The 15,514-nt window shown below is 37.4% G+C and overlaps 1 protein-coding gene across 2 annotated transcripts in view; it reads left to right on the plus strand.

Annotated features, from left to right (window-relative positions):
* c4 (complement component 4) overlaps positions 1 to 15,514 on the plus strand; it is a 41,562-nt gene that overhangs the window by 24,638 nt on the left and 1,410 nt on the right. For both annotated transcript variants that reach the window (XM_017708598.2, XM_017708599.2), the window contains 15 exons: positions 2,534 to 2,690; positions 2,775 to 2,879; positions 3,034 to 3,202; positions 4,179 to 4,366; positions 4,896 to 5,051; positions 6,492 to 6,551; positions 6,635 to 6,725; positions 8,827 to 9,010; positions 9,133 to 9,220; positions 9,361 to 9,435; positions 11,322 to 11,424; positions 11,510 to 11,599; positions 14,775 to 14,867; positions 14,947 to 15,030; positions 15,140 to 15,275. In XM_017708598.2, coding sequence (XP_017564087.2) covers positions 2,534 to 2,690; positions 2,775 to 2,879; positions 3,034 to 3,202; positions 4,179 to 4,366; positions 4,896 to 5,051; positions 6,492 to 6,551; positions 6,635 to 6,725; positions 8,827 to 9,010; positions 9,133 to 9,220; positions 9,361 to 9,435; positions 11,322 to 11,424; positions 11,510 to 11,599; positions 14,775 to 14,867; positions 14,947 to 15,030; positions 15,140 to 15,275 — 1,779 coding nt within the window. The remainder of the gene's footprint in view (positions 1 to 2,533; positions 2,691 to 2,774; positions 2,880 to 3,033; positions 3,203 to 4,178; positions 4,367 to 4,895; positions 5,052 to 6,491; positions 6,552 to 6,634; positions 6,726 to 8,826; positions 9,011 to 9,132; positions 9,221 to 9,360; positions 9,436 to 11,321; positions 11,425 to 11,509; positions 11,600 to 14,774; positions 14,868 to 14,946; positions 15,031 to 15,139; positions 15,276 to 15,514) is intronic.

A 15,514-nucleotide genomic window follows, 5' to 3' on the forward strand; every position in this document is an offset into this window, starting at 1 on the left:
ATAATAACACCGCCTGCTGACTATGGAATATTTAGTAGTGACGAAATTTCACGACTGTTGCACAGGTGGCATCCTATCATGGTACCATGCTGGAATTCACTGAGCTCCTGAGAGCGACCATTTCTCTCACAAATGTTTTTAGTAGCAGTCTGCATGCCTAGGTTCTTGGTTTTATACACCTGTGGCCATGGAAGTTACTGGAACACCTAAATTCAGTGATTTGTATGGGTGGGTGAATACTTTTGGCAATTAATGTCTGCAGTAGCCACAGCAGTCAAGTCCAGAGAGCTCAAAAAAAGGAACTCGTGAATCAGATCACTTTCATTTGTCATACTACTTCATCCAATATAACAGATGACTCGGTGTTGTTTTCTTGGGAAAATATGGTGCACACATCATTTTTGTGTTCTTTAAAAAGTTTGAAGATGATATTTTCATTACTCTGAAGGTTTTCCAGGAGGAGAAGAAGGTACTTTTTTTTCTTTGGTTCTTTTTTTGTTTTTGGCTGGAGTCTAGGTTGAAAGCTCTTCAGTAACTATTTTTCATCTCCCAAAGTCAACATGGCAGAATGATCTTTGTTCTATAAGGGAGATGATAACAATTCTCAGGGAAACAAAGAAAAAGGAGACTCCAGGGCTGATGACATTCCCTCATGGCTCATGGTAGGATGTGCAGAGGATTTGGCTCTGATCATTACTCATCTGTTTAATCAATCTTTTTCTGAAGGGCTGTCTGGAAGTCCTAATGTTGTTCATATTCCCAAAGAACAAGGAGCAGATCAGCCTGAACCCCAGTTGAATTTTCTTGACAAGTATAACTGGCAAATTACTTGGAAAACAAATGCTTAAAAGACATGTCTTCAAACAATCAATACACATACTGAAATAAATCTTCACACACAGTGGCCTTGGTGAAAGCCAATCAGTCTTGGCTTACTACAGTGGATGTAGGAGGTGGTAAAGTGTTCAAAATTCTGTTGCTGGACATGAATAAAATTTTTGATCAAGTTAATTTCGCTACTATGATGCTTCAGTTCTGTGAGCTTGTTGAGTAACCCTGTGATACAGCATGACCCATGAGTTACCTTCAAGGCTGCTTGGTGGTAATGAGGTGCATGTAGGTTCAAATACCTATTATTTGGGATGGTTTGTTGTCTTCACCTTTTCTCATTCATTCCAGGTTAAGGCCATGGTCAGAAAGGCAGCTAAGCAACTTTATCTATTACAAGTATTGGCAAGAACGCATATGTCAGTGAAAGATCTCTTGGTTTATATTCCTCTCATTAGTTTAGTCTCAGAGCATGGTTATGTTCTTCTGATTGGGTGTTCCAAAGGTGAAGAAGAACAGCTTGAATGGGTGCAAAACAGGCCCCTTAATAATCTTGAGAAAAGAAACATGCACCAGTTTTGTCCCTGAAAGAATGAAGAGAAAAATCTGCTATTTTCCTTTTGAGAGAGATGATGAACCCACAACATGCATTACATGATATGGTTCCCTCCACCAGACAAAAAAATGCTGATCAACAAGTAGCATTTTGGTCCTCTTTTTGCCACCTGCAACAGTTCTTTCTGCACACGGCTATTAATGTTTTTTGTCATGTTTAATGAACTTTGCATAGAATTTATTTCAATTTTCTGCCTGCGAAACTCTTCTAAAGTAAATGAAAGATCAGGCTGATGATCAATGAAGATAAAAGACCTTTGAAAAAATTCAGCGAAAGTTGTACCTCGCTTAGGTCAGCCAAATAGTCAAGTCAGAGTCCCTGGTAGCATCTGTAACACTTGTGTTAAGAGAGTAAAGTTCAATAGTACAAAGGAAAAGAAGCACACATTTGAAACCTGTTTGTATCCAAAAGTAAACTGGCTTCAGAAGATATTTTGAGCAGAAATACATGTTTAAAAACTGACAAAATGTGAATGATGGCCTATTTAAAAAAATGGATTCTAGAAGCCTAATCTACATTAATCAAATCATTAAGTCACTCAACACTAAAGCAACTTAAAGCTCCCTCTGTTGCAGGAGGTTGCGCTACTTTGAGGTTATTAGAAACAGAAGCTACTCCTTTAGATGAACTAATGCTAAGGCTCACAGTGGAGCTAGTCATCATTTACATAAAGTCTTTCATAATACTTTAACGAAACAATGACCTTAAAACCAGTGTAAGTTTGCCTCTTAATAGTTTTGACAATGAACTGTGAGTTTGGACTCCCACAGAGTGTAATCCAAAGGTTTTCCAGCTTTAGGAATGAATTAGAAACAGCATCATCTGCCAGAGGATCAGGATAGCTTAGTCAGGCATTGCAGGTTCCTTAGTAACACCTTTCCACCATTTCTTAGTCTTAATAATTCTGAGTAATTTACTACCACCACTGGTCTCACTGCAAGTTTGTTTTGAGCAATTTTTCAAATGGTTTTCCCCAGAAATTTTGGGATTATTATTAATTTAAAAGGTGCAGTTCATTTGGCAGGGTATTGTATATTCTTTGACATTCAAAGGTCTAATTCATGGATGACTATTGATTGCTCCCACCAGGTTAACTGCCTTTATTGCAAAGGAACTGACACAGTCAAGGGAAATAATTGAAGTAAGAGAACTGTACATTCAGGAAGCCATGACCTATCTGATATCCAGACAGAAAGGCAGTGGAGCATGGGATGACCCAAATCCACTCTATGACAATGGAATGAAGGTAGGAGATTACCATAAACCAATGCACGATTATGACTTTCTCTAAAATATTCATACAACAAGCTTTTAAAATTTATGTTCTCAGGGTGGAGTTGGACAGGCTGAAGATGATGCACCCTTGACTGCATTCATCCTCCTATCAATGAAACATGCTATGCAAGTGTATGACTTGGGAACAGACACAGAGCTGGTAACACATCAGGATATTACACAGTCTATTCACAATTCTTCATATCCTCTATTTCATTGTTGTGGCACAAAGATCTTCTACCGTAATGTGAATACTCCAGACCTCTTGCACTCTTATAAAGTACACATTAACATTTTCTGTCTTTCTCTTTCAGAGAGTAGCTATGGAAAAGGCTAAGTCCTATCTGGTGCAGAATTTGCCTAGACTGCAGAATCCTTATGCTTTGGCCATTACAGCGTACGCCCTGTCTCTAATTGATCCTGAGAGCTCAGAAGCCCGGCTAGCTCACAGGAACCTGATGGAGATGGCCACGTGTGATATCAGTTACGGCACATTGCACTTTGCCAAATGATGCATTAACCTGTTTCTTTTTGGTCTCATTTCATATCATTTAAATGACTCTCGGCTTATTAAGATTATATCAGTGTTGATCAACTTCTGTCCTATTAGCTAACTAGATGTTGCTTGACTCTTCATTTTTACTAGTCATTCAAAATCAATGGACTAGTTTTTATCACCATATGTGTTTCAGTTCGTTTTAACCTCAGACACTCTGCCTACAGAGTAACACAGACTGTCTGACGTAAACTGCACGCTAAAATCACCACAAGCCCTCAGAAACTCACCTCTCACGGAGAATTTAAACTCACTCTGGACATCCGAACTTCTGTGAACCAACCTAACCCATCTGAAATGATGGTTTATCAAGCTTATGCTACTAACAAGTGGTTGCAATTCTATATATGACCTCAGTGTGAGATATATTTTCATGCTATCCCTTTTTAGTTAGTTGTTCCTGATATATTATTATTATTATTATTATTATTATTATTATTATTGGTAGTAGTAGTAGTAGTAGTAAACCATTGGTGAGGAGTTTGCTGTGCGTTTGCCAGCCACTATTCCATTTATCTAGTGCTAGTTTTTTTTGGTAATGGGCATATGACACTAAGTGTTCTGTGATTGGTCATTTTGCATGTCAGTTAAACAGCATTTTTCTATCAGGAACTAAAAATGAAAATTTGAGCCTAGTGAAGAGCCTAGTGTGAAATGTAAGATTTTGTGATGCACTGAATAATTTCCAAAAGAATTGTAATTATGAGATCACAGATTCAGGCCCCTTCTTCAGCTTGAACAGGGGTGTTACAGCAGGAAGAGCTCTAAACTGTCCACTGTAGATGGACTACAGGACTGGAATTGGGATACTGGATTGTGCCTAATGGTCTGCTATGTGTGTTTACCTTGGACGAAATCTTCGTAAAACCAGCATTACTAAATCCTCTTTTCTTCTCCAATCAGAACGGTGTTTCTGGAATGTGAGAGGGACAGTGGACGGTGTGGACAGTAAAGCAGATGCTATCTCTATAGAGGCCACAGGCTATGCTCTGCTGCATGCTCTGATTATGCAGGACAAGGCCAAAGCTCTACGTATAGCTACCTGGCTGACTGAACAGCGCAAGTACGGAGGTGGATTCCGGTCCACACAGGTATTCTATAGCTGCAAATCAACTGAGATCCCAACCACCTAACCCCTAAAGTCTGATGGGTCTGTACTTGAATTTCTCTTAATTACATATTACTTTCATAGTAGTTACATAGTTATTAATATTAATGTCTGTGTAATAAGATTAATAGGGCTGTCTTGATTACACAATTTAACACTAATTAAAACAAATACTTTATTATCTTCCTTATCTTTTTCCAGTGAAACATTTTGAACATTTGACAGGCTATGCATGGTTTATTGTTGTTCACTTGAGTCATTTTTTTAACTTTTGGCCTTTAAAAATAAATGGTCAAAATCATTGGTAGATTAGACTCAGTTACTAATACACAATTCACAGCAATATCCCTAAGGATTAATAACTAAATAATAAGCCTAGAGTTTAAGGGATTCAAGTACCTAGAGATACATTTCATTTATTATTATTTTGGCCTGTGGAAGTGATTATTTCTGATTTAAATAGCTTCTTTGCCTCAATTACTTTACCTAACTCTGTGTCTTCCTTTCCTTAGGATACGGTTGTAGCCCTTGAGGCTCTGTCCAAATTCAGCATACAGAACAATGATGTGGAAGATTTGGATCTGACCGTAGAAATGTGTCTGAATGATAAGCAAAAAGAGGACATGCGTTTAACCAAGCATAATGCGCTGACCCTAACAGCCATTCAGGTGAGATCAACACCCACATCTGGGAATTATAAAGAAATACAGGGCACTCTCTGCAGAAGTACACAGACTGTCTGATGTAAACTTCACCACAGCTCTCAGAATCTCACCTGAGTGCTGAGAAATTAAACTGGGACTGCCTATCAGCATTTCAACCATCTGGCTGTATCAGTGCCAAACAATTGTTAATCATGCTAAATGCAGGTAGAAAGCAGTTGCCTCTCTATAGATCAGCCAGTCCAACTTTGTATTGTTTCTAATAACAGTGTAGTATGCAACAACACATGCAACAACAATGTAACTACTAATGAATTAGTTACTGTTACAGAAATACACCTTATGTAATTACACATGTAAATCAACTTCAGTTTTGCCTCATGTACATATACACTATACGATAAGATATACACTAATATATCTTAATAGTTGTAACAATAGATTCTCTCACAAGGGTAAGTCTCAAGGGTAATAACATATATATAACATTGTCAATAGCCTTTCTAATCAGACTGGAACAGTAGCTTTTTTCAGGTTTTCTGCAATAAAAGAAAGTATGTAATGACTTATATTAAGACATTAATTACTCTGTATCTCCCAGCTTTCCTAACATTTAGCTAACATTTATGTTGGTAGTGATGTCCAATAATTGTAACATGTAAGTATTATGATATTAATGAAATATGTTGCATTAAACCCAAAGCAGTGTCTATATTACCACACCATTATTACACAATACCTACATAGCAACTACACAAGAACTACAAAAAAATCATGTAGTGTACTCCCAGCCTAAGATGGCGGTGCTCAGAACCTACCTGGTCTTGTTTACATGCCTGTATTTCATCCCACACTTATAAAGTACTTTGGTCTAGCAGAAAAACTGATTCCTGTTCTCTCCTCCAGTCTGGTGCCCACTGCGCCAACTAGTGGAATTATTAGTTGTTTAGTCTATGTAACCTCTAACATGCACTGCATAACTTTTTTCCTACACCTGTAACACATCAGTAGCTAACAGGGATGTTGAATTTGCAATTCCCAAGAAACATTTACTGAATCACACCTCACAAAAAAAAAAAAGAGATCGCAGAAGATCTACAATCAACGACTTTTGATTTGCATGAAGCTGAAAGGAGGTTATTAAATCCAACTTCCTACAATTTCCTTTTTTTCCCTACCAGCACTGTGAATATTAAATTGGTGTGCACAATAAAGACATGAAAGATTGCAACCGTTTGTGTTGCTAGCTTTAGCACATAATGATTATCTATGTTTTATGCAGATGAAGAACAGATCATATTTCATGAGCAGTTAATGCAAAGAACTGCTTTCCAAAAGCCTCAAATACTTTTTCTAGCCAGTTTTAGTTTGTTTAATTTCTGCTAAACTTGGCCAAAGAAATCCATTTTGCTGTTTTACTAATGCAGAAAAACTCTTCTCCAAAAGGTCAAAGACACAGGCAAAGTGTCGCTTAATGTGAGGGGACGAGGAAAGGGGACGTTGACAGTGAGTCCTCCTCTATAAACATTCATTCTTGATCACAAACATAATAGAACATTTTCTCATCAAAGCCTTTGTACTTTTAACAGATTGTGCAAACATATAGGTCTCTCAAAAAGGACGAGTCATACTGTGACCATTTTCACCTCAGTGTTGCAGTGGATGGAGAGCTTGTGCTCAGTAAGTGCCCAATGTGTGAAAATCACTGACCTTGCTGAAGTTTCTCTGGACATATTTTTCACAAAAATATATATAAACATATATTTTCACAGTTTACATTAACTGAACCTGAAACTTGCTTGATAAAGTGGAAGCTCTCAAGGTGAACTGGAGATTTCCACTAGTTAGGTTGCTTCTCTTTCACTTAACCATAGGTCGTCTGCGAGCACTGTTCAGCATAGTGTTCCAAAGGTGTCGCTTTGAAAGGCACTTAAAAGCTATATTTGCATGAGGGCACTACAATCACAGATTCTCTTAGAGCAACAAACAGTGCAATGCAGCTGCGCTTCATCCTGGAACTACTACAGATGGTTGTAAGGGTCAAAGCACAAACATGCTTCAACAGTACTAAAAATGAGTTAATAATAACTGTGTTACTTTGACAGCAGTAAAATGAACAGAAATCATTTGTCAATGTAATCATTGTAGTCAGTGGTTCATCATTGTGTTTTAACTTATTTCAATATATTTTACAATTTCAATATACATCAGTACAATCAGACATTTATACTGTACACTTGTTGTGCAACATTAGCGTGTATTAAAGGAATTTGTTCTAGTATTTCCTGAATCACCATTCAAAGCCACTCTTTCCAGTGCTAGAGGTGTAAGTAGCTGTGGATAAATCTATGTTTGTGTTTTTCATATGTTGCAATATTTATTGCAAAAACATGAAATACATATGTGATTTTCAACTCTACACTCAGACAAAAAAGGTATGACACTGTCCCTGGGGCAGTACCCTTCTCATCACTGGGATGATATCCTCCTTTAGGTACGCACACCCCATCTCGTGTTCAGGCTTTTTATTGTACTGTTCTGTTTTAAAACATTCGGTTATGAAAAGGCACAAATATGCACTTTTCACCTGGAAAAACCTGTATGAGGTGCAATATTTGACTTTAAAACCACTGCTGTACCTTTGAGGGTACATTTACATTGTTTTTACCTTGATGAACGAAAAATGTACCTGCATAGAACCTTCGTTTCTGACAATATACAGAACTTCACAGTATTGAGAAAGAAAAAGAAAAAAAAAAAAAATCACATATTCATCAGTATAGCAGTTATACTAAAAGCTATTCATTGTCCTGTATGGAAGTTATAAATTGTGTAACTATATACTCTGTAGTTAGAGAATGATGAGTGGAAGTCTGAACCTGACGAGGGGTTATTTAGAGTTTAAGTGGTTAAAGACTATCGAGTATGGAAGCATATCAGTAACAAAGTAAAAAAAAAATTGAATATGTAAAATGCCAATTTTTTCCTGTTTTTTGAAAATGCAATTTTGGCTCAAAATGAAAATTCAAGCTCAGTTTTACCACTTTCCTTTCCCGCTTGAGATACTAGTACTGATGTTTCATTTGCATAGAGATTTAGATGCTTAATGAGTACACTGTTAGAAGTAATGGTTATTTACAGGTACATTTTTCATTTATCAAGAAACAAACATTTAAATGTTCCCTCAAAGGTACAACAGTGCTTTTAAAGTCCAACTGTGTATAAGTGTTTTTTTCAGGTAACCTAATGTTTTCATAACCAAATGTTTTAAAAACAATAAAATAAAATGCCTGGAGACGAGACGGGGTGTGCGGAGTCAATACAACTTAACAAATATAATTTCAATGAATTATGGTACAATTATGTTCCCTGACTAAAGGTACTAAGATGTACCCTTGAGGGTCCCACCGTTGTGACAAGAGGGGTCCTGCCCCAGTGACAGCTTTGGAACTTTTTTCCTGAGAGTGTAGCATTATTTAATTTTAAATGCATTTCCAGAACTGTATAGTTTTGTTTCATGTGATTACAATAGTAGTGTTAAAATGATCATTCAAGTGTAGTTTACCTTACAGGCATTAGACTTAATTATGCATTTCAAATGATATGCAATTCTTTTCTTTGATAATGCAATTCCAAATGGATTAATCGAGAGTGCAGAAGCCCAACATTGCATTGCATGAGTGGAAAATACAAACTTACAAATAAACTGTTACATTTTCACTGCAAGTTTGTTACGGACCTGCTTCCCTAATCAAGACTTTAAACTTGAGCACTTCTGCAGAAAGCCCTGACGAGGATGAAGAGCAGCTGGATGATTATTACAACTATGACACTGATGAAGGGTTAGAGAGGAGAGAGGAACCCATGAGCCGAGAGGACTGGTTTGACCTCCGCACTCGCAGAAAGAGACACGCCCCAGAGCAGCTCAAGAAAGAGAGCACGCTGGTTTACACGGTCTGTGCGGGGTAAGCATGCTTCCATCTGCAACATAACCGCTCGGTCCCATAGGGTTAGCAAGGATTCAAATGTTCGTAATTTAAACATGCGTCAAACTCCTCTCTCACACACACACACACTGACCCTACAGGCTGAAAACTGGGAATTCCAGCAGCATGGTTGTAGTGGACATCTCACTCCTGAGTGGACTCAAACCAAACATCCAAGACTTGGAAGATGTATGTTAATCATAATAATTATTTCTCATTTCTCAGTGTATGTTAGCGCCTGACGGAGTGTGTATGCCCGTGTTCTAACGACATTAATTTATGAGGTGAAAATAAACATGTTCTAAAAAAGTTTGTTTTTTTTTCTGTAGAATGTAAAGGGCACTGAGAGGTACATCGATCATTATGATTTCCACCACAACAAAGTATTTCTATACTTTAATAAGGTAATGTGAACATCTATGCCTATGTTTGTATGTGTGGTTTTATTTATGTTTTTTATCTATTGTTATTTTTATGCTTTTTCCAAAACATGCCAGAATTTTTTCTTTTTTTGAGCTACTTTCATTTTTGTGCTTCCTCCTTCTGAATAAATTATTATATAAAACATGCCAGAACTATGTTTTTTTTGTGCGTTTTCCTCTTGTTTACTTTCTATAAATTCTATAAAAATACTAGAAGTGTTTCTTTTTTTTAAAGCTACCCTTTCATTTTTGTGCTTTTTCTTCTTTTTTTCCCCCCCCAGGCCAACATTCCTTGGCCACACCACCAACCGCCCTTTTCCAGGGGACATATTATCATTATTACTTTTTCTTTTTCACTTCGTTATTAATGTCACAACTCATCACTTATTAATGATCATACAGATATAGGGTGATATGGCACCACAACCACCCAACATCCCTCCACACAACCTCCCCACCCCCTGCTTTGTGTAAAACAAAAAACAAAAATAACAGAGACAAAAAAGAAGTAAAGAGAAAGGATGAAATAACAATAGTAGTAATAATAATCAGAAGAATGATAACAATAATACTTAACAAATGACAAACTGGACATATAGTACAGACAAACGCAAACACAATACAATAAACAAAAGCAGTAATGCCCCCTTGATTTTTCCTGTCGTCACAACATTTGCTGTTTCCCAAAGTGTTCAAGCTGTAATCAGGATGTTCATTAGTTTCAATAAAGGCTGCCAAGTCCTGGATGAAATAATCTAGAAATTCTTTATCATTGAGTAAAGTAGTGTTAAAGCGCCATCTGCGTGGAGGGAGGGACTGATAGGTGTGCTAGAAAGGTGGTACTAATCAGGGCATGATCAGATATAATAATACTAGTAATATCTGAATGAATTATTCTATGTGCGATAGAACTGTTAGACAAGACGTAATCTATGTGGGAGTATGACTTGTGGTAATGGGAGTAATATGAATATCCTTTACTACTGGGGTTCTGCAATCTCCAGATATCCACCAGCCCATGATGTGACATGTACTGTTGTTGAAAGATTATTTATGTTACATTGTGCTGAAGAGGAACGATTTATGCATGGGTTCAGAACTGTATTGAAGTCACCACCAATGATAAAATATGAGTCAGAGAATTTAGATATTTCTGAGAAGAGTGAATGAAAGAAAGCAGGAGAATCTGTGTTTGAACCATATATATTTACTAAAGTTAAGGATATCTTTCCCAATAGTGCCATTAATAATAATGTAACGGCCCTCTGGGTCGGTCAGTATATAGTTGCTTATGAATGGTATGTCCGTCCTGATTAAGATGGAAGTACCACGTTTCTTTTTTTTTAAAAACTATATAGTCTTTTGTATATTTATTTCTTTTTGTAGATTTTCTATAAATTCCATAAAACATGCCAGAATTTTTTTTTTAAGCTACTCTTTCATTTTTGTGCTATTTCCTTTTGTCGATTTTCTATTAATTCAATAAAACTGCCCGTTTATTTATTTATTTTTTTTAAAGATACTTTCATGATGCTATTTCTTTTTGTATAATTTCTATACATTGTATAAAACATTTTCTTTTTGTAAGCTACTTTCATTTTATCTAAGTAAATCAAAATACATTTTTGTAGTTTAATTTTGTGGATGCATTTTTACCCTTACAAAATTACCTAAAGGTTTGTTTTGTTCCTCTGACCTGTAGTAGATAGTTGAGCTGGGGGTGTGGACCAAAACAAAACTAAAGCATACACACATCCTGGAGAAGATGAAGTGTTAAATTATTCTCCCTCAGAAAACCAACGCTAGGGGTGCACAAACCTTTGCACATGGCTGTAACAGTAATCCCTTCCTATGGTTCTCCTTGACAGCTCACTGAAGAGACGGACTGTGTCCGGTTCCGTGTAGAGCAGATCATTCCTATCGGACTCGTTCAGCCAGCCGCTGCAGTTCTTTATGACTATTACAGTCCAGGTACTCTGTCAGTACAGCGCTTAGCTGAGGCTGGTGCTAAACAGCAATACACACATGTTCATTCATCACTGTGTTGCGTTTACAGACAGGAGGTGCAGCATATTCTACACTGCGCCCAAGAGCAGCCCCATGCTGTCCAAACTGTGTGAGGCAGACGTGTGTACATGTGCTGAGGGTGAGTACGGTGTCTTTCTGTGCCGTAAAACACGGTTTAACAAGAGGAGAGCGAACGTCTAACACAAGAAAATGAACAGTGAAAAATTGCTTCTTTTGAAAGAATAGAAGAATAACAAAAGAATAACCTTGAATATGAATATAATATAAGAATATGCCTTTGTGCTCTACGGAGCCCCGCTGGTGACATCCTGTATAAATAAAAACAATGCATGGCCATGACTTAGTAAGGTGTGGGAACAAGATCACGGCTTACTAAATCGTTTTAAATTTAAACTAAATTCGTATTTTTATTTATACAGGATGCCACCAGTGGGGTTCCGTAGTGATCCATGTTTCATGCTGAACTGCATGCACTTCTCTTCCTACGTTTGATGCATTTCACGCTATTTGCTACACTCTTAAAAAGATGGTTCTTCATTGAAGAAAATGGTTTTATATAGAACCATGAACATTCAAAATAACCCTTTGCATGATTAAAGGTTCTTTATATCATGAAAAAGTTCTTCAGATTGATGGAGAATATGCTGTAAACGGTTCTGTATAGAACCTTCATGAAAATGGTTCTATATAGCACCCAAAAGCGTTATTCTATTATCATGATGTCAAGCTTAATAGAAGAACCTTTTTGGGTGCTATACAGAACTCTTTTCAAAAAGGTTCTAGAAATGTTATTGTAACTGTGTCTGATATACTGTTTGTAAATAAGCTGTGTTCTGACTGGCTGCTCCACATTGTGCCTCATATAGAACATGTTTAAAAAGGTTCTGTATAGAACCGTTTGTAGCATGTTCATGCACATTTTCCATCAATATGAAGAACCCTTTCATGATGCAAAGAACACTCAATCATGCAAAGGGTTCTTTGAGTGTTCATGTTTCTTAATAGAACCATTTTCTTCATTAAAGAACCCTTGAAGAACCTCTTGGAGTATATAAGAGAGTATTTAATCCTATTGCTTTTGGTGCATAAACCCAAATGAATACCTTATTTAAAATAAATTAATTAATTAAATAAATAGAAAAAAATGTAAATGTGGTATATGGGCCCTTTAAAAGCACTGTTTCTTTTACCGTACATAATATACTGTATGTAAATAAGCTACGTTCTGATTGGCTGCTCTATAGTGTGAATCATATACAGTGGTGTGAAAAAGTGATTGCCCCCTAAACCTAATAACTGGTTGGGCCACCCTTAGCAGCAACAACTGCAATGAGTCTCTTACAGCGTTCTGGAGGAATTTTGGCCCACTCATCTTTGCAGAATTGTTCTAATTCAGTTACATTAGAGGGTTTTCGAGCATGAACGGCCTTTTTAAGGTCATACCACAACATCTCAATAGGATTCAGGTCAGGACTTTGGCTAGGCCACTCCAAAGTCTTCATTTTGTTTTTCTTCAGCCATTCAGTGGTGGACTTGCTGGTGTGTTTAGGATCATTGTCCTGCTGCAGAACCCAAGTTCGTTTCAGCTTGAGTTCACGAACAGATGGTCGGACATTCTCCTTCAGGATCTTTTGGTAGACAGCAGAATTCATAGTTCCATTTATCACAGCAAGTCTTCCAGGTCCTGACGCAGCAAAACAGCCCCAGACCATCACACTACCACCACCATATTTTACTGTTGGTATAATGTTCTTTTTCTGAAATGCAGTGTTCCTTTTACGCCAGATGTAATGGGACACACACCTTCCAAAGAGTTCCACTTTTGTCTCATCGGTCCACAGAATGTTTTCCCAAAAGTGTTGGGGATCATCAAGATGTGTTTTGGAAAAATTGAGACGAGCTTTAATGTTCTTTTTGCTCATCAGTGGTTTTCTTCTTGGAACTCTGCCATGCAGGCCATTTTTGCCCAGTCTTTTTCTGATGGTGGAGGCATGAACGCTGACCTTAACTGAGGCAAGTGAGGCCTGCAGTTCTTTGGACGTTGTTGTGGGGTCTTTTGTGACCTCTTGGATGAGTCGTCGCTGCGCTCTTGGGGTAATTTTGGGCGGCCGGCCACTCCTGGGAAGGTTCACCACTGTTCCATGTCTTCGCCATTTGTGGATAATGGCTCTCACTGTGGTTTGCTGGATTCCCAAAGCTTTGGAAATGGCTTTATAACCCTTTCCAGACTGATAGATCTCAATTACTTTCTTTCTCAATTGTTCCTGAATTTCTTTGGATCTCGGCATGGTGTGTAGCTTTTAAGGATCTTTTGGTGGACTTTACTGTGTCAGGCAGCTCCTATTTAAGTGATGTCTTGATTGAGAACAGGTGTGGCAATAATCAGGCCTGGGTGTGGCTAGAGAAATTGAACTCAGGTGTTAAAAACCACAGTTATAGTATGTTTTAACGAGGGGGGCAATCACTTTTTCACACAGGGCCATGATGGTTTGGATTTTTTTTCTCCTTTAATAATAAACACCTTCATTTACAAATTGCATTTTGTGTTTACTTGTGTTGTCCTTGACTATTGTTTAAATTGGTTTGATGTTCCAAAACACTTAAGTGTGACAAACATGCAAAAAAACAGGAAATGAGGAAGGGGGCAAACTTTTTCACACCACTGTAGCTATGTATCTCCATCAATCTGAAGAACATCTTCATGCAAAGAACCGGTTAACTGTAAAAATGGTTTTATATAAAAACATTTTCTTAACTAAGGAACCCTTGAAGAAGCTTCTTTTTTAAGAGTGTATATTTTAATTACCTTCTCATGTAGCTGAAGATAAATATTCCATACTGATGCTTTGATCGGGTTAAAATTAAAGGCAGTGTGTGGTGTAGGTGGCCTTCAGGCACTGTGACCTCAGTAACTATGGCCTATGCACAAAACATGGCCTGTGCAAAACTTATGCCACACTTTATACTTTGTTCCCTCTCAATATGTTCAATGTTTAAATTTGTAAGAAAAAAGACGTTGAGGATGTTTTAACTTACTTTCACTTATAAAATCAACAAAACAAAGTACCTTGATCAGAGCTTTTCTAACAGACCTGAGGATGAACATTGTGACACTTTAACAGTGTTTAAATACTACATTAAACTCTTATTTTGAAAAAGCAAGAAAACTGAGTTTTCCACAATGTGGGCCCTTTAATATTTAGCAAATCCTCGAACTGACCATATACACCTGACTATATTAGTTCACATCTGCTGTTCACCTTCATGACCAACTGCTCTCGGCTTTACTGTAGGTGGCTGTCCACGCATGAAAGTCACATTCAGCAAGAATATGGAAGAAGACACCCGCAGCCGTTACGCCTGCTTTTCTTCCATCGTTGATTATGGTAAGGAAATTAGATGTAGAAGAAAGAAGTGCCTAAAATTCATCTATAAGAGAATGCATGACTGAATTCCTTTCTACAGTTTACACTGTCAAGATCCTGAACTACAGCGATGACGGCGTGTTCATAACTTATTCTACGGAAATCACCAACGTCCTTCAGACAGGTGAGAACAATTAGTCTGACTTGTTTTTCTGTTCAAAGATTGCTGCTTGTAACCGTTTATAGACTGAACTGGGTTAATTTCTCTAAATAATAACAACAAAAAAACACAGGTAAGGATGCTGCAATCCAGAGAGGTGCCTATCGAGAGATGATCCAGCGCGCGGCCTGTGTTGAAGTGGACATGAAGAATGATGCAGAATATCTGATCATGGGGACAGACGACAGCATCTCCATGTTGAGGGAAAAGTAAGCTCTGGCTTCTTTACTAGAAACAGGATCCATGTGCTTTTTTTAAAGGGCCAATATCATACATTTCTGTCCCTATTGAGGTCCATTTATAATGCTTGTGTGGGTTTATATACCAATACTAGTCATAAATCATTTTACATGACCATTTTCCAACCTTGCTTTATCCCTTAAAGGGCCCATATCATGGAAAACTAAATTTTCATCATTACTAAGGTAAAAGGGTTTGAACATATCCA

The sequence above is a fragment of the Pygocentrus nattereri genome, chromosome 17, assembly GCF_015220715.1.
Source record: "Pygocentrus nattereri isolate fPygNat1 chromosome 17, fPygNat1.pri, whole genome shotgun sequence".
Classification (NCBI taxonomy): Eukaryota; Metazoa; Chordata; class Actinopteri; order Characiformes; family Serrasalmidae; genus Pygocentrus; species Pygocentrus nattereri.